General features: G+C 40.5%; 1 protein-coding gene across 4 annotated transcripts in view; it reads left to right on the top strand.

Annotated features, from left to right (window-relative positions):
* llgl2 (LLGL scribble cell polarity complex component 2) overlaps positions 1–18,937 on the top strand; it is a 116,463-nt gene that overhangs the window by 52,234 nt on the left and 45,292 nt on the right. For all 4 annotated transcript variants that reach the window (XM_037974537.1, XM_037974536.1, XM_017437882.3 and 1 more), the window contains exons 2-10: positions 2,428–2,547; positions 8,519–8,616; positions 10,209–10,290; positions 10,384–10,499; positions 10,825–10,983; positions 17,024–17,186; positions 17,278–17,419; positions 17,499–17,553; positions 17,690–17,844. In XM_037974537.1, coding sequence (XP_037830465.1) covers positions 2,473–2,547; positions 8,519–8,616; positions 10,209–10,290; positions 10,384–10,499; positions 10,825–10,983; positions 17,024–17,186; positions 17,278–17,419; positions 17,499–17,553; positions 17,690–17,844 — 1,045 coding nt within the window. In that variant the 5' untranslated portion in view covers positions 2,428–2,472. The remainder of the gene's footprint in view (positions 1–2,427; positions 2,548–8,518; positions 8,617–10,208; positions 10,291–10,383; positions 10,500–10,824; positions 10,984–17,023; positions 17,187–17,277; positions 17,420–17,498; positions 17,554–17,689; positions 17,845–18,937) is intronic.

The raw sequence follows: 18,937 nt of genomic DNA, 5'->3' as shown, positions 1-18,937 counted from the left end.
TACATCAACCTACTCCTTTACATACAGATAACTTTTTTATGTGGGCCAAAATGAATGACTGAATGAATGAATGAATTCCAAGACGACCGATTAATCGAGAAAATAATCGCCCGATTAATCGATTATTGAAATTATCGTTAGTTGCAGCCCTATAAACAGTAAAGACATGGAAGTCTCAGTGAAACGCTGAACACAGCAAAAAAAAACCTGACTGATAGATGATGAGCAGAAGGTAGTGGCCTTAGGTTGGATTCTTGGTTCTGGGTATGCTCTACTTCATTCTCTCCCTCAGGGACTGCAGGACAGGTTTGATATTGGTCAGGCTCACCAGCCTCTCTCACTCTCCCACAATGATAAACAGTGACACCACATATATCATATTACTAATACCTCACATAGGGATGTTGCCACATGGTGTTTTATCACTGTATTTCCTCACATAAACTTAATGTTACAGTGATATTATCATATTGTATCATATCACTGTAATAAGCCCTATTCACAAGAGATTAGTTTTACCTAGGGCCCACATGCTATTTGTAATAATTACAGACATTGTCTGTGTTGTTAATCCCGTGCAAATAGGCCATGTCAGTAATTTGTAAAGTAAAAATTTCCCCACAAATTACCTACTATATTTTGCTGAACTCTCAGGTCCTGCGATAATACTAATCCCATGTGAATGGTCATTTCTGTGAATTGGACAGAAATTGGCAGGATCTGATATGTAATTAAGTGTTTTTTTTGTTTCCTGGGCGCATTTTAAAATTTTTTTTATTTTTATTTACTTATGGAGACTGCATCGGAATGCATAGATAACCTTAACCTGTTTCGGGCCAGCAAAACCCTATCAACCCGTAACGGTCGCCATAAAAAAAAAAGAAAAGGCTGAAGAGAAGGAGCAAAATTGCATGCAAATGGTGGCTCACATCATGCAATGCTCTGTGCAGTAAGAATAATTTTCTTGTTTGTAGCCTACAATACAGCGAGCTAGCTGTGGTCGTAGCCTATAAAGTAGTTTTAACAACAAGTCACGTAAACAGATGTTATACAATATGCAGTGCATTAATATTGTATCTGTAAGATGTCCGTAAATTTCAATAAAATCTCAGGCTTTGGTTATCCCTTGCGAATATGCCACATAAAAAGCAGACATTGAGGAGTAATTTATTTATTACATGTGGTCCCTAGGTAAAACTAATCCCGTGGGAATAGGGCTTTACTTTACTTAAAATTACAGTCCTATTACTACATGGTAATACAGTGAGATTGCACCATCTCACTTTATTTCACACAAACCTAGTAACACAGTGATATTACCACACTGTATCATTTTCTCAGTGCAGATTAATGCAGCAGGGTTCTCCAAAAAATATTTATAAACTTCACATCAGAGAACAGGTTACTGCTTCTTGTTGTTTTTTAAGATATCATAAAACTAGTTCTGACTGCACCATTCCTTGATGTAAATCTTGGTAAAAAGGCCTCATTGCTTTTTACAGTTTGGATAGTGACAGTTCTGTTGTTTGTGCCTGCTCTTTATTGCTGGTATTTTGCTGGTAAAATTGCATGCATTGTGACATGATGGGAACTCTTAAATCTCCCTCAACCAATGTTTATGTTACAGGTAAGCTAGCACGTACACAGGAATCATCTGACTTAAACATGATAAAGCACACCTTCAAAATAAAAGCACAACAAAAGCTAGTTTCAAAATCAAATCATCCATTTATATTTGATTTTTTTTTTTTTTTTTTTTTTTTCCTGTTGACCTGCCACGGACCCAGTGGGGACAGCTAAAGGGCCTGTTGGTGGGATCTAAAGCGCTCAATGGGGAAGCCTAAAGGGTCAGAAATTACAAATAAAACTGTAGTGCTACAAGGTACTGAATTGTGATGTGGACCTAGAGTTTTCCACACACTGTTTTTGATTTTAAAAACATTTCTTGATTTGAACACATTAATCGGGTCTAAAATAACTTTTTTTTTTTTGTTCAGCAGAGCATGAATTAGTTAAACATTGTTGTCTTAAAGTAAATTGTGTGACATGATACTGTGTACTGGCTGTAACTGTAATGTCACAGTGGCACTCTTTACACATATTTAAAGATGCTGTTCTCACCATTCAGTGCCTTAATGCAGTTCACAGGTTTCTTTAATTTAAACCTTTTTTTATCTCAAGGTTTTACCAACAACAACAGAAAACGAATTTCTACATCTCATAGCTAAACTCGTACATCACACTTAAACCAAGAGATAAAAATCAAAAATAATCCTAGCATTATATTTCTGTTAGGTGTTTTAGCAAAGCAGCAGTTACAGCCAGTGTCACAGGAGTAACATCTTAACATTTAGATAAATAAAACCTAAAACTGCTTGTTTCTACTTAATGAAAGTTAATGAAATGTCCTCTTTGTCTCCCCCACAGTGTGCAACAGTGGGACTGCAGGCTCCACGCTGGTGCTGAGATACAATGAAGAGGTTCAGGCGACATGGCCACGAGTCCCAGAGGGATCGCCTTAAACAGGAGCTTTACCAATTCAGCAAGGCAGGTTCACTCCCACACATCACACAGCTCTGTTCACACTGGAACCAGGCCCGCTAATTTAGACTTATACCAAGCTGCATAGAAATCTTGAAAACAAAGCAGTCAAAATCCAAACATGCTACAGTTAGTTGCTAACGTTTTCACCCCCTTGGTATTTTTTCCTGGAAAAAACAAAGTTATGTTGTTTTTTCCCTTAAAAATGATAAAATTTCTTAGTTTAAATGTTTGATATGTTTACTGTGTTCCATTGTGAATAAAATTTAGGTTTGCATTGCAAATCATTGCATCCTTTTTACCTCTGCCAAGCAGGTTATGTGTTTGGTAGTGTTTGTTTGTTTATTTGTTTGTTTGTATGCACGTCTGTCTGTGTGCACAATACTGCGTAAAAAGTTATGAACAAATTTTCATGAAATTTTTAGAAAACATCAAACATGGTACACGGAACAAATTATCCGATTTAAGTGGTGATCCGGTCAAATGAAAAAGTCAAAGGTCAAGATGCGGTTCTCTAACTCGGTAACTGTGTAATGTAGGAATGTCAGATTGCACAGCTGGACACCTCGTGGGTCAAGGATGATGTCTGTTGATTTCATGGTCACGAAATCAAAGGTCAAGGTCACAGGTGACTCCTTTGTTAAAACATTCTCTATGCTTTAGCAGGTGACCCCCTTTGTTACCTACACCAAGGAGGTTATGTTTTCAATTGTCTTGGTTTATTTTTCTGTCTGTTAGTAGGATTACATAAGAACCAATGAACAGATTTGGATGAAATTCTTAGGAAATGTTGGAATTATCACAAAAAACCCTAAAAAAAAACAACCAACGGCTTAAATTTTGATGGTGATCTAGATCAGTATCCAGATCACACTATTTTGTATTGACTCTATAGCCTCGATGGAAGTTTGCGCTCAGAGTGCTTCTAGTTGTCACAGGATGTCCCAGTTTATTTTTTGGAATTGGGGTTTTAGGTAATGGACAAAATAACTCTAGATTAATAAAGTTAAATGGGAAAAACAACTTGTTTTAAATCATTAAAACAAAACAGAATAGTTCTTCAAGCATATGTATTCAACCCGTTTGCTTTGAAGCCTGAACCATTACCTTCAGAAGCCACATAATTAGACTAATCACAGATTAATCTTATTTAGGTGATCTCAGTATACCAACTGTTCTGGTAGTACCCAGAGTCAGTTCAACACCTTTACGTTGTAAGGGCTACCACCAAGCAAGAAACATGAACACCACCAGCTTTTCTACACAGGTCAGAGAAAAAGTTGTAGAGAAGTACAGATCAGTGTTCAGTTATAAAATAAATGGAAAATGGCTTGCACTTATATAGCGCTTTATCTAGTCCAAGGACCCCAAAGCGCTTTACACTACAATCATTCACCCATTCATCCACACATTCACACACTGATGGTGGTAAGCTACATTGTAGCCACAGCTGCCCTGGGGCGGGCTGACAGAAGTGAGGCTGCCATCACACCGGCGCCACCGAGCCCTCTGACCACCACCAGTAGGCAAGGCGGGGGAAGTGTCTTACCCAAGGACACAACTGCTGAGACAGCCGGAGCGGGGGCTTGAACCAGCAACCCTCCGATTACAGGACAAACCCCTACCTCCTGAGCCACTGCCGCCCTATCAGAACCCTGAAATTCCCACTGAGCTTTATTAAATATATCATTAGGAAATGGAAAAATGATGCCACCACAGAAAACCTGTGGGAAGAGAAGATTTTCCACCAAAACTAACAGTTTGAGGAAGGACGACATTATTCAGAGAAACATCCAGGAGGCCAAAGATAACCTTGATGAACCTGGGAGATGGAAGGATTAATCTATAAAACTACTATAAGCTACACAGAGCTGGGCTCCATGGAAGAGTGGCAGGAAAAATAGACTGTTTAAAGAAAAAAGATAGATGGACTGTTAGGAATTTCCTCCCCAAACACATGGAAGAAGGCGCTGTAGTCAGATGAAGGAGAACAATATATCTGAGGCAACCTACCACCTCTCATCATGCTGAGAACACCATCCCTTAAGTGAAGCATGGTGGTGGCAGCATCATGCTGTGGGGATGTTTTTCATCAGCCTGGGTTACCTCTGTGTACATATAAGCCAGGCATTGCAACACAGTTATTTTAAAAGACTATTCTTGCTTTCACCCCGAAAGCTCCTTCTTTGAGTGACAGCAAACCTTGGTGCTTAGCTTAACAGTCTGCAGACAGAACTATCAACTTGGTTGTTGGGCACTATCCCCTACGCAGGCTGTGGTCATTTTCCAGTCTCTTTACCATAGTACCTGAGTTTTTGAAACTTAAATGCCGTCTGCCCAGCTGTCACCACACAGACAGCTGACTAGTTGCTAGACTGTCAGTCTGAGCAAACCTGCTGCAACACACTGCCTGACAAAAAGCCACCACACTACATTAGGCCACTGTTACACCGATTAACTATGCTGCCACCACACACCTAAGTAATAAGAAGTTAGACTGCAAATGAACAGCAGGCATTAAAGCAAACCTGCTGTCACCAAGCAAATTCTTGAAAGAAAACTCCACACCCACTGTGCATTCCTTGCATGACCTAGATAGAAGTAATGAGAAGCACAGAGAGAAGAATTTTATCTTTCTATTGAAGGAAATGCTTGCTGTCTGGAGAAGTCACTGTAAATCATGGACATACTGTCATTGTATTTTTTTTTTTCCTTTCCAGTTAGTTATTATGGACCTGAGCAGGACATTCAGCATATAGGCAAGCTCACTGAAACAGAGAAACACTCGAATGACTACTGACGGCTCTAGGCAAGATTTTTGGCCAATATCTTGTGAGGCGTTACATGTATTAGATATGAAAGCCACACACTGTCTAATGTCCTGTGCATCCTGTATGCTGTGTCATGAGGTCATAAGCACTCAGAAAGATGTTTTTTAGTTTAAGTTATTAAAACCCTTTTATTGGAAATGTCTTTGAGTGTACACTGTTAAAAAGGAAAAGTCTGCATCTATTCAATGTTTCTCCATGTTTCTTTCTCTTCAATAATCAGGATTTATTTATTTTTACAGCACTGCCAATTTTTTTTAGCATTTTAACTCTCCTGTTATGTTCGTTTCTGAGGAACAGGAATGATGTTCCCGGGTCAGTTTGACATTTAATCATGTAGTAGTGTCAGAAACCAAAATAAATCCCCAGAAACATTTTTGTATCTGATTATTAACTCCATTACTAACCATTTCAATCAATATTTAGTGACATAATGTTCTTTAACTCTCTCAAATTAAGGATCAATAAGGATAATTCACTTAATTTTCATAAAAAAATGGATGTTGAATTTTTTTTATGTCCATTGGAAAAATCTACACAGTAAAAAACAATATTTATACTTGAAATTGCTTTTTTAGAATTTTTTTTTTTTTACATTTTGAATTTTTTGCTTTTTAAGGAAGGAAGTTCATAAATGAACTTGAGACAGCTGTTCTTCTTGGGGTCGAATTGACCCGTTGATTTAAAACCAAGACAAATGAGTCATGAGGATTTGTGTTGAAATTTATTTTTTTTAATCAGTGTTTTTGAACCAGAAATGAATAAAATAACAACAAAATAAGAGACTAGCAGCAGGAACACAGTGTGTGTGTGTCTGTGAGTTTCCACACTCTACAAGTGATATGTCATCATATGATAGCAAACACAAAAATGAATAGGTGGAAAAGAACAAGATGCATATGTTTTTTCATCTACACAGCACATGAGGGACATGTTATCACATTGTGCTTTGTGCAAATTAATTTTGCACAGTTCGCACACATCGTGCCCATCTTGTTGGCTTGTAAACCTGGCACCTCCAAATGCCACTAGCCTTTCATTTACTGTGACATTAGGGCCTGGGTTATAGAGCAGTGGAAGTTGCTCAACACACTTGTCCCATACTGTCCTACTAGCTTTCAGACACATCCTCCTCTATTTCACTGTCTTGATCGAAGATAAGTTCAGGGCTGTCATATTTTTATTTCTTATGCTCATTTTGTGAGGCTCTGACAGTGACTACATCAAGTGTCTGCAGTGTGTAATGTTTTTAGGACTCCTTTGCAGAGATTATTTATATGTTTCCCCCCTCCCCTGCTGAGTGTCCACTCAGTGTGGGTTTTGTTTACCCACAGGACGAGAAAAGGTTCCTGTCAAAAGTCATAAAAACACCTGCATTTCCACAGTTTACTAGTGAGGTAAAGAGAATGGGGAGAGGAACATAACAGGAGGGTTAAATTAACAATTGACCACAAACATACCCTCACTCTGGCACCTATCCCTTACAGACAAGAAAAAAATAAAATTATGTAGTATTCAACGTTGCCTGAAACTGAGCCTAGCACAGACTGAAGATCTGTGTATCCTTTTTAAAAATTCCCCCCAAAACATCATCTGAAATCAGCAGTCCCAAGTCTGTCTCCCATACAGTTTGAAAGGTTAAAAATATTTAAATATATATAAATCACACCTCTTATTGAGAGGAGAGGTTTCAGAAATACTTCAAAATTAGGTGGGTTAGGAAGAGCTGGAAATTCTGGGGTTGACCTACAGACATAATGTTGTAGTATGAAACAACCCCTCCTCTTTACCGTCTGACCTCCACTCATTTTTCTAGCAACTGTGCATTCAAACTGTGAAACATGTGACCAGAACAGCTCACGTATTGACCTTGGTAGCACGCATTCAACAAGTGCCGATGACCCAAACAACTCACAGAATGGAGGGGTAGGTCAGGAACTCATGTGACCTAACGGCCCTATTATTGGGATTATAATAACAATTTATAAGCTTTGAACTCCCAACCCACGATCAGAACTGAAAAAGTCTTTTGAATGAGAGGTGAAGCATCTTAAAAAAAACAAGAGAAGTCCACTTGCCTTCTGTTGAACCAATTAGGATTGGATCTTTACTTATCCAATTGCAATCGAATAGCACTTAATACAAGTGTGAATTCTGTCAATTGACATTGAAAATATTTTCACTCAAAACACCTTTTGGTTTGAATGGAGGAAAAGCAGATTCATATGACTACCTATATAGATTTCAACCAAGTAGACTTTGAAATAGTTACATGTTGTAATTTATTGTGTGATTGTTGTTTGTGCTCTGAGCCGAAGTTTGTGCAGGGCAGCTCTGTCAGTGCTTTGGTGAGTCAGATGCACAAACAGCAGAGTTTGTGCAGATTCACAGCAGGGGAGTCTGCCTCCTTACCCATAGGATGTGGCATTCGCTGTGCGCCAAGAAAGTAGAGTGCAGAGCTGGGGAGAAGGGCGCACACAAAAAAAAACTCAGGATCTCACAAAATAAAATCACAATCTCATAAAAATGCATCCAAATTTGTTTTTATACATGTTTCTTGTGGGGCTCAGTAGTTAGGGTTACAGTGAAGCTGTAAAACCGTTGACAGCTGTCAGAGCTCTGTGTTAAAGTTAAGAACCTCCGCTTTTGCTCTGACACTGAGCTTTGTGATGCTACTGATCAGTTTGCTCCTTTACTTCTCTCATATTGCATCTGTTTGTTGTAAATTTTCCCAAAACGATCCAAAATAAACTGTGATTGTATAAAAAGAGTTAAAGGTCTCAAAACAGCAGTTCAGCCATTTAAAGTCCAACTTTTTGTTCAAACTTTGAATGATGTTTCTCCTGTGAAGTATGAGCTTCAGAAAGCTTCAAAGTGATTTTTTTTTTTACTGCTACCAAAAGTCCATTCCTGATTGAGCCACGTGTTTTTATTTTTTATTTGTTTGTTTGAATTTTTTCACAGCTTTGGAAGGTGTAACAAAAATTCTGACAAAAACTTAAACGTAATGGGTAAATCCAAAGCTGCTTCAATGGAACCAAAAATTAGTCAGATTCTCTGTAAGCTTTTTGTCCTGACTCATTGTGAACACTGATAAGAAATCTGAGTTCTGATTAATAATGTTGTTGTGCTTCTTGTTGTCTCTGCAGACAGTGGAGCATGGATTCCCCCACCAACCCAGTGCTCTGGGCTACAGTCCCTCTCTGCAGCTGCTGGCTATTGGAACCCGCTCCGGAGCCATCAAACTGTATCCTTAACTCAAACCCTCTGAGGACTCTGAGTGTCGTGTTTGAACTTGAGGCAGGCTGTGCTGATGAATAGTTGTGATGCAGCTAAAACCTCATGTGGTTGACATGTTTTATTTTCCCACGCTCCTGTTTGGTCCAGTCTGATGATGTTGGAGACTTTACTCTGTGCCACCTTAGCCTTTCACACAAAAAAGCTGACAATTGACAGTGTGTTGGGGCAAGTCAGTGCACACTGAGGAAAAACTAAACAAAGGTTTAGATAACGGTTGGGTCATGTCTCATTAGACTGATCCACATCTACACTGCCTCTGATTGTTCCTCCATAAAGCAGCCTGAGGGCTCAGATAAAGAACCATCTGTCCGTGGATGTTAGCAGTCAAAGGACAGAGTTGACTGGTGTTTTTCTGCACCTCACAAGTCATTTCTGTCACAATTGGGCCCAGTCACCGCAGATGATGTGAAGGCTTCTTGAAACTTTTTAAACCGAATCAAAGCAGTTCTCCTCTCTCATCCAGCTGACATTAAATGTAATCTTCACTACAGAATGTCTACTATGATTGAAATATAAAAGTGTATCACTCATGTTTTCTTCCATAAATTACGTGTAAACTTCAGAAAAATTAGCATTAATCTCCTACTAACAGTGCGTAAAGTTGCGTGCAAACTTCAACTGCCCTTTTTTTTTATCTAAAAGCTCCTCCTTTTGCATTTTTTGAACTTTGTTCTCCAGTGTACAAATGGAGTTTGACTCAGGATGCTGCATCTGTTATTCAATTTGTAAAGACTGATGTCCTCAATGACTGGTGCTTTCATCAAATACACATCAGTCTAAGTTGTAGATAAAGACAATTCATGTTTGTTTGTTATTTATTTATTTATTTTTTAACTTTTTCTTTTATTTCCATAAACATCAAACCCTTTGTGAAAAGAATGTTTGAGTAATAGTTGCAATCAAATGTCCACCCAGACATTTAATATTCATTATAATGAATTACTATTTTGTGCAGGAAGTGCTGTAGGCTGCACTGGAAGTGCCACAGCGAGCTGCTACAGCTGCAGCTACAATTAACCATTAAATTCTTTGTAAATATTTATGTCATTGGAATTGACAGCAATGTTAAAGTTTATCATTAACATTTACATCAACTGCTACAAACTTTTTGAGGTTGGTGTTATTTAACATGGGAGCACTTTGTTTGCAGTAGTGTGCTGAGGCCCTGAAGGAGGGAGGAGAATAGAAGGAACCGACAGAGTGGATAGTGGGTCCTTCATAAGCCATCTAGTGGAAGTAGGTGGGGGGGGAGAGAAGTCAAATAAATTGCATTGTATTAAACTGCTGTATCCAAGTATGTGGAAAAATAACATCATAACCGTACATTGGTAGAGTCAGAAAGCTAGTTTTCTTCACAAATATCATGTCTCATTCAAAGCAGAATGTGAAAGAGATGGACAGTTTTTTTTGTTTGTTTTTTTTCTGTCATATGACACACACATGCTTACTCATAATGTTTAAGGACTGTAAAAAAAGAAGAAAAAAGACTTTGAGAACATTAACAACCTGCAGTTTAGCCTTTTCTTAGCTGATGCTCAGATATGGAACTCCAGGTGTGGAGTTCATGGGACTGCACGATGAGAATGCTGCTGTAACACAGGTGCACTTCATGCCCCACCAGGTACAGTAGGAAACATGGCACACTTTCCCACTGCTGTATTGTGGCTCTACAGTCCTGATCTTCCTCAAATGATTGGTTGATTCTTCTCTTTAGGCGGATATGGTAACTTTGCTGGATGATAACAGTCTGCACATGTGGACCCTGAGACGCCACAAGGGACTGTCAGAGCTTTTGGAGATTGGACGCTTCATGCTTATGGGACCACCTGGGTAAAACACACATTATAGGCCAGGACCCTTTTTTTTATATACATCGTATATATATATATATTAGGTTATTTTTATCTAAGAATTGTAGAAATCTGGTTCCATGTTTAGGTTTTGTTCCTCAGAGAAGTGGTTTTTTTTTTTGTTTTTTTTTTTTTTCTTTTTTAAACAAAAAATAATGCAAAGCTTCAGCCTTTGGTCACAAACATCTTGTGTTCGTTAAAACACTTTGCTGAAAAGACAGTATTCCTTCTCCCTGTTTATCTTTGATCTTATCCAAAACTTATTGTACTAAGACTGACATCCCCTTCCTTATTGTTCTCTTCAGGGCCCCCCCGAGTGTGACCAGAGTGACTGCAGTGCTGCCCCACTCCTCAGGAGAGCTGCTGTTGTTGGGGACAGAAGGAGGACATGTGTTTGTTGTTGAAGTGCCAGGATTCAGAGAGTTGGAAGAGAGGAACATCAGCCTGGACCAAGTCTCCAACAGGTGAGCAGCTGAAAAACAAAGAACCTAACTGGATTTGAGGAAATGATGGTGTAGCTAACTGGAAGGGTTTCCTCCATTTGGAGATCTGTGTTTAACCACCAGGCACAGTTTCAGCATCAATGGGGTCATAGAATGTACAGGTTTAAGTACAAGTAGCAAAATACTCTGGGGAAAAAAAAAGTTAATCACCCAGACATGGATAATAGGGCTTGACAGTGCAGGAACACTGGTCTCAGGTCAGTAGGTTGTGACACTCCTTTCAGGTCTTGATAGAAGCAGAGATTCTGAATAGAGTCATACAGCTGTTGTATGCACTCCTACAGCAAGACACCCCACAGCTGTTGGAACTGGACCTTTAGATTCAACAGATGAGCCCTGGGTCAGAGTTGATTGGATTTATCGAAGTGCTGTTGGATTGGTGAATGATCAGGGGACCTGGCTAATCGCAGGAGGACCTCAACATGACTCAGGCAGACCACAGACCCATGTGTTGTTTGTAGACTGGTGTTGTCTTGTTGAAAGACTGTACCAGAGTTGGGGAAATTTCTCAGCATGTGTGGTACAGACGTCACATTGACCCAATGTTGGAACCATTGGATAAGTGAGGGCACCCACACATGTTGTAAAAGTTCTGGTTATCGAAGACAGACCATACCAACAGAGGATTGTTTTATACACCAATCATTACAGAAGCTCATAACATCTGCACCTACCACAAGGACACATGTTTTGGACTCTACAACACCCTGTCATTCCACACTGGGATGTTCTGGAGAGACACACAGGTGTTCCTCCTGGCAACATAATGTGGGGAGCCACAGGGTCCGACTTCCGGTTACCTCTGGTAGGGATTCAGGGATCCCTGATGGCACAGACGGCGACATCCTGCGTCTGCATGTCTTATCCCTTCTGAGACAAAACCCTAATCTAATGCAAACCTACCAACTAACCCAGATCAAACTCCACCAAGTGCTAACAATGCTGTCTGATGGGTTTGTGAGATGTCCTTTATGTTTATCTTCTCTCCCTATTTTAATGACTGTTGGACAATACAGCAGCTATATGATAACAGTATTGTTTCACTCACATAGATGGATAGATAGATGGATAAAAAATTTCAAATAATAGTAAAAACATTAATCTCATTAAATAGACAAATTTAACTTGAATGGTTATTATGACATTAAATTAACTCATTAAATACACTGAGGTAATATTGTAAACCTAACAGACTAGTAGACTGGTTCCAGCTGGGAGGTGTTATACAGCCATATGAACTGGGGCAGAAATGACTTCATAAGTCTTTCTGTTGAGTGTGGTATGACAGCAGTGTCACTGAATGCACTCCTCTGTCCGATGAGGATGCTGGGTGTCAGGATGCTGGATTTAGGGTGAAACCCTCCAATCATTGTGAGGAGCTTTCGTGTCTCGATGTCAGTGGCTTCCATCTCCTCCTTTGGCCTGGTTATTATACCAGCAGGGTAGCTGATGACTGGCACTGCATACACATTGATGGCTTGGACTTTGTTCTTGACTTTCTCGACTTGGCCCATCAGGACCTGCCTTACTCTCTGTAGATACTTGGTTGTGGCTGACTTTCTTGCAGTCTCATTATGGTTGTCATTTGCCAGTGGGATTCTGAAGTATTTGTTGCTGTCCTGCACATCAGCAATTTTGCCTTCAGGTAGTTCAACCACCTCAGTTGTGATCATCTTACCTCTCTTGGAATGGCATTCCAATGTCCTTGTTGTATATCCTAGTGAGGTAGATCAGTGTAACAATCTTGTTGAATGATCATCAGATTTTGTTTTATATCCACCTCAAAGTTTGATAGACTCTTCCTCTTAGCTAAAACAAATTAATGAGAGGTTAAAACTTCATTTTCTCACTTTCAAAGTGAAAAAGAATCACTGTGTGAGCTTGGAATTAATTAAGTTTGTTGTTTTAAATAAATGCATGACAGTCTTCCTCTCAGCACATAGCTGCAGGAGAAGTGGGGGAAGCTGTTTTCACAGCAGGGTTTGAGGAACATGACCACATGGCCAAAGTGCCTAATGTTTCTGTATGACCTGCTGCCACACAAATAATTTAGAACAATTCATGCAAAGCTGTTTTTCAGTGAAACTGTAACATTTCTGTTGCAGTTCAGCTGATTGTTTACAAAACAACAGCTGTCAGATTATCTGACACCAAAACTTTTTGAACACAGGTCTGAGTGGAACTTTTTGCACCCTCCAAGTTGCATTTCAAAGGAAGCCGCAATGTGTGAAATCTCACATGCGCACCACAGAGGCTGCAGTAGTTGTTCTGCCCATGCGCTAGTACTTCATCAATAGTAATAATGGCAGATAGCAGAGTGCTGTTAATGTTACTCACCTTTTCTATATGTAGCAGCAACCAAACCTCACTCTCATCCATCCATCCATCCATCCATTTTCTTCCGCTTATCCGGGGTCGGGTCGCGGGGCAGCAGCCTAAGCAGGGAGACCCAGACTTCCCTCTCCCCAGCCACTTGGGCTGCGCCTAGAAATTCTGTCCATAAACGTTATGAACAGAATCGGTGACAAAGGCCAACCTTGGCGGAGTCCAACTCTCACTGGAAACGAGTCCGACTTACTGCCGGCAATGCGGACCAAGCTCTGACACCAGTCATATAGGGACCTAACAGCCTGTATCAAAGGGTCTGGTACCCCATACTCCCGGAGTACCCCCCACAAGACTCCCCGAGGGACACTGTCGAACGCCTTCTCCAAGTAGGTAGGTAGGTAGGTACATTTATTTATAAAGCACTTTTCAGCACAAGGCAATGTGCAAGTTTGCAAGTTAGTTTGCAATTTCGCTGCTGTTTACAGTCTGAGTACTGGTCGATCCGTGAACCCATCAACGAATTTGACGATAATCCAGGTAACTGCCTGGTCCAAAGAGCAGAAATCCTGTTATCAGAAACCCAAGTATGTAAGGAACCTCCACGTCGGTAGGTACACAGTCTTCCACTCCTGCCAGGAATCCACTGTATATCCAGCGAGACATATCCCGAGACTGGACTCTCCTTCACCCAGTCGAGAAAATTGTATCAATTGCGTTAAGAAACCAGCTGATAAGATCCATATTCCTTAAATTTTTGGAAAATATGTAAAAAGAGGTTTCGAAAAAGAAAGCAGGGCAGAGGGAGGGGGGGGGGCAGTTCAGGAGACAGAGAGAAAAGAAACACGTCCGCCTTCCACCAGGAGCAGAAAAAAAAAAAAGTCCACAAAACACATGCCACCTCACTGTCAGTCCAGACAAAAGTCTGGGACATGAATGTTTCTCTATGACCTGCTGCCACACAAACAATTTAGTGTCCTGGTATGGGAACTACAGTGGATTCAAAGAGCACAGCAGCATGGTATAAATAAATAAATAAATATGTAACTTTTTTATCATCAACATCTGAAAATCTTTAACCAGGGGATCGGCCCTTGGTAAACAGTCTTATAGTATTGGAGACATCTTCAGATTTGATCAAAGTCATGCTGACTGCAACTTAGTAATGCTTCATAAAAGAGTTTTCAACTTGTTTTCAACGGTTCAGACAAGTTTTAGTGTTAGATAATCCGACTGCTGTTGTCGTGTAAACGAACGGCCAGACTGCAACATAAATGTTGAAGTTTCACTGAAAAACAACTTTGTGTAAATGATCCCTTTATTTAAGATCTCAATACATCCCTAGTTGTAGCTTTTTAAATTTGAGTTGCTTCACACCTACAAAGTTACTGTAGATTAGCATTTCTCAAAGGTGGCGTTGAGAGGATGACAGGGGGCGCTGGCAGCAATATTTTCAAAAAGGGGGCGCTCATATTATTTTGGGGGGCGTTTGCTTGATAAGGGCCAACTTAGCGACTTTCTCGCTATATTTAGCGAGTTTTCAGATCCGTCTGGCCATTTTTTTAAAAGCGACTAGCGACAAATCTACTGACTTTTTTCTGTGTTATTGGAGACTTTGGCGGCTACATGTATGAAAGCACCAATCATTTTGCAGCGTGCTGTAAGCCCAGCCCACTTCCCCAAGCACTGACAGCTGTCAATCTCACAGCAGAGAGGAGACCCGCTCCACTCTGTGTCCACAGTGGTGCAAATCCACTGGCATTTTATGTATTTACCAGCTGTCTGCGCATGCGTAAATGATATGATCGATAACAGAGACACATCACAGATCAGGCGCCCCTCCGCTCCTTCACCTCCCCTCCTGTCCCCCCGCCTTCCCGACACACACACTAACAATCGCTCTCCCGCGTGCCCTCGAGCATGCGCTGGGATGCAATTGTTTTCATTTGAATCGGGTTGTCATCTGATGACAGAGAGCTAAAGATGGAGAGGCAGAAGGATAAAGATGAAAGAAAGCTTTTCAAAGTGGTTGAAAGACAGCAGGAAAATCTGTCAGGTTTCCATGAAACCTGTGTCAAGAGGAGGCCTGGAAATGTTCAGGTTACAACTGTTTACTGCAGGGGTAGGCAATCCTGGTCCTCGAGGGCCACTATCCTGCATGTTTTACTTGTCTCTCTGCTCCAACACACCTGATTTGAATCAATGGGTGATTAACAGGCTTCTGCAGAACACGGAAGAGGTGATTTAACCACTGAATCAGGTGTGTTGGAGCAGGGAAACGAGTAAAACATGCAGGATGGTGGCCCTCGAGGACCAGGATTGCCCACCCCTGGTTTACTGATTAGTATTTATAATAGAACACAGAATGACATGAAAAATAAAGGAACTTGTTTGTGTTATTTTGTTGTTCAGACAGTAATCATTTGTTGAACTTGATGGTGAATCATAAAGCAGATAAATTACAGAAGTTGGGAGTTTAAATGTCTCCTCTGGGATATAACTCTACAGAGCTGTTTTGCTTAATCTGATAAATCTGATCAGATGAAGCGTCCAATCACTAACTGATATGCAACAAGGATATCATTTAAAATTAAGATTTCATGTTTTTTTATGTGGTTTGATTGCTGTATTTATTAAACCTCCTGAACACAAAGTTATTCAGCTGAGAGGATGGAGAGAAAGAATCAGGACAGACAGGAAGGAGACAGGTTGGTCTAATGTTGGCTGGAAGTGTAGAAACAGCCACTTAATACCAGTTGATTCATTTAAAAATATTATTTATACTAAAAAAGTGCATTAGGAAGATGTGCAATTTATTTAAAGCTATTAAATAATACCTGTTTGACCATATGACTTAGAGAAGAACACAGAAAAGGAATGAAGGAGACAGACATGAGGTCAGTGATCAGCTGCTGTAGAGGAGACCAGAGATGACATCAGGTAGGAATAATTCCACAAGTGAAGCCACAAAAACCTAGATGCCCATGAGGGTTTGAATTTCTGCTGACCACCACTGTGTCCTTTTGGGAAAATTAGTGCAGGTAGACATGGCAAGTTAGTCACCACAGAGGAGAATGTGGACAAGAGAGGTGAAGATGATGATGATGATTATGATGATGGAGAGGAACAGCGAGGTGCAGAAGAGAGGGTTGGGGCACAGCCTTACTCAGAAGATCCATCTGAATGGCCTTCACCACAGGAAGAGGGGGACTCATTGAAGCAGTTCATGGTGGAGAATGACCCATATAGATGTTCTGATGGGCCATACCCAAGATCAGGTATTATATGTTATAAGTCCATGAAAAAATAAGATTTATTTATGTAAACAGGTGAAAAAGGGGGTTGGGTGGGTGCTGTAATATTTCTGCATACCCCATATGCAAATTAGGTGATGACGTCATCTGACTTCTAGCAGCTCAAAATCTCCCTCCAAGCTCGGATCAAAACTTGAGAGCCCTGTCCATGAATAAAAAAGATTTATTCATGTACACAGGCAAAAAAAAAAGGGGGGGGAGGCCTGGATAAGGGATAGGGGGGCACTGGCCCAAAAAAGGTTGAGAAACACTGCTGTAGATTGATTGTTGTGGTTCTCTGGACATGACACCAGCTCCCTGCAGATTCTTTTGTCCCTACCATTTTTTATCATCCTTTTCTCTTTTTTATGTTCAAACTCCAGTGTACCAGTTGACTACATTGGTCGCAGAAATTTAGAACACGTAGAGGCCCTACAAGAGAACCCCACCAACCCCAGCCAGGTTGTTATAGGGTATGGTCGGGGTCTCATGGTGATCTGGGACTTGGAGAACCAGTGTGCTATCCAGCACATCCCTGCTACACAGGTACCTGTCAGAATTGATCCTATCCATGCTGTCTTGCACCCAACATTTTGATTCTGTTTTTTTGATTTTCTGTGCTTTGTTGCTACCAAAGCAACTCGAGAGCATGTGGTGGACTGAAGATGGAAGCTACATCCTGAGCTCTCACAGTGATGGAAGCTACTGTCGATGGAGAGTGGGGGGACAGGAAGAGACTGAGGAGGAGGAGGAGAAGGAAAAATCAGACATTCCTTATGGTGAGGAGGGAAAGCTATGCATATATACTGTCACTGATTATCAGGTCATTTTCTAATAACTGGACTTTTCTGACCACAGGGCATTTTCCTTGCAAGGCCATTACCAAAATTGTTCAGCTCCCCACTGAGGAAGGGTAAGTTTACTTTGTTCCACTGTCCTTTAATGTTTCACCATGTTTTCCTGAGAAGTTGGATCAAATGTCATTACTCATTAGCCTGTGTGTAAACTGAAATGAACTGAACTGAACATGTGTCTGTGTGTTTGTGCAGGCCTCCGTTCCTGCTGTTCAGTGGTGGCATGCCCAGGGCCAGCTACGGGGACCGGCACTGTATTACAGTTATTCACAGTAAAACCCACGTGGCCTTAGACTTCACATCCAGAATCATTGACTTCTTTGTTATCAGAGATGGACTGGAGCAAACGGGCAAGCAGCACACATCACTGACACGCACCGTTTCATTGTCTGTACATCTGTAATTTTAGAACCACTTCAGATTGTAAACTTAATTCCAATGAACAAAAACAGAATATGCTCATTTGCAAATTTAATTAACCCATATTTTATATGGAACACAATAAACAAATCCAGCCGGTAGAGGCAGATGGCTGCTCATCTTAAGCCTGCTTCTGCTGGAGGTTTTTTCTTGTTAAAAGCGAGGTGTTTCTTTCCACTGTTGTCAATGTGCAGTTCAGAATGGGAGTTTGCAAAGAAGTGAAGATTTGACACAGTCTGCTAGTTTTAAACTAAGAAATTGTACCATTGTTTGAAAAAAAAAAAGCTAATTTTGAATTTGATGGCACCAGCACATCTGAAAATAGTTGTTCCAGGTCAATGTTTCCTATTGTGAAGCATCCCCTCTTCTTTTGACATCAGTCTGTAAACATCCAGAAACTCAGGAGAACAGCTGGAATGGAATGTTGTCCCATTCTTGTCTGATATCGGATTCAAGCCGTTCAACAAACCTGGATCTGCTTTGCTGTTTTTTTTTGTATCATGATTCATTAAATGTTTTCAAATGGTGAAAGGTCAGGACTGCAGCACAGAGGACATGGACATGGGATTTGTTTGACCACAGAACAGTTTTCCACTTTGCCCCAGTCTATATTAAATGACTTTTTGCCCAGAGAAGACGAGAGTGTTTCTGGAAGATGTTAAGATATGATTCTTCTTCACGTCTCTACCGGTCTCTGCCTGTCTGTCTCTAGTTGGCTGTCTCTGCCTCTCTTAGGCTGGTTGTTTCTATCCGTCTCTGGCTTTCTATTTATTTCTGTCTTTGTCTGTTTCTGTCTGCCTGTTTCTGCCTTTGGCTGCCAGCCTATGTCTGACTTTCTGTCTGTGTCCGGCCAGCCCTCTTTCAGTCTCTGGCTATACACTCCTGATCAAAATCTTAAGACCAGTCAAAAAATTGCAAGAATTTGCATTTTGCACTATTGGATCTTAAGAAGGTTCTAAGTAGAGCTTCACAATGTTAAAGGAAAAAATCAGTGCAAGAGACAAGAACTTTTGAGCAGGGAAT

This window comes from Kryptolebias marmoratus, linkage group LG2, assembly GCF_001649575.2.
Source record: "Kryptolebias marmoratus isolate JLee-2015 linkage group LG2, ASM164957v2, whole genome shotgun sequence".
Classification (NCBI taxonomy): domain Eukaryota; kingdom Metazoa; phylum Chordata; class Actinopteri; order Cyprinodontiformes; family Rivulidae; genus Kryptolebias; species Kryptolebias marmoratus.
This window is presented reverse-complemented; position numbering and strand designations above follow the sequence as displayed.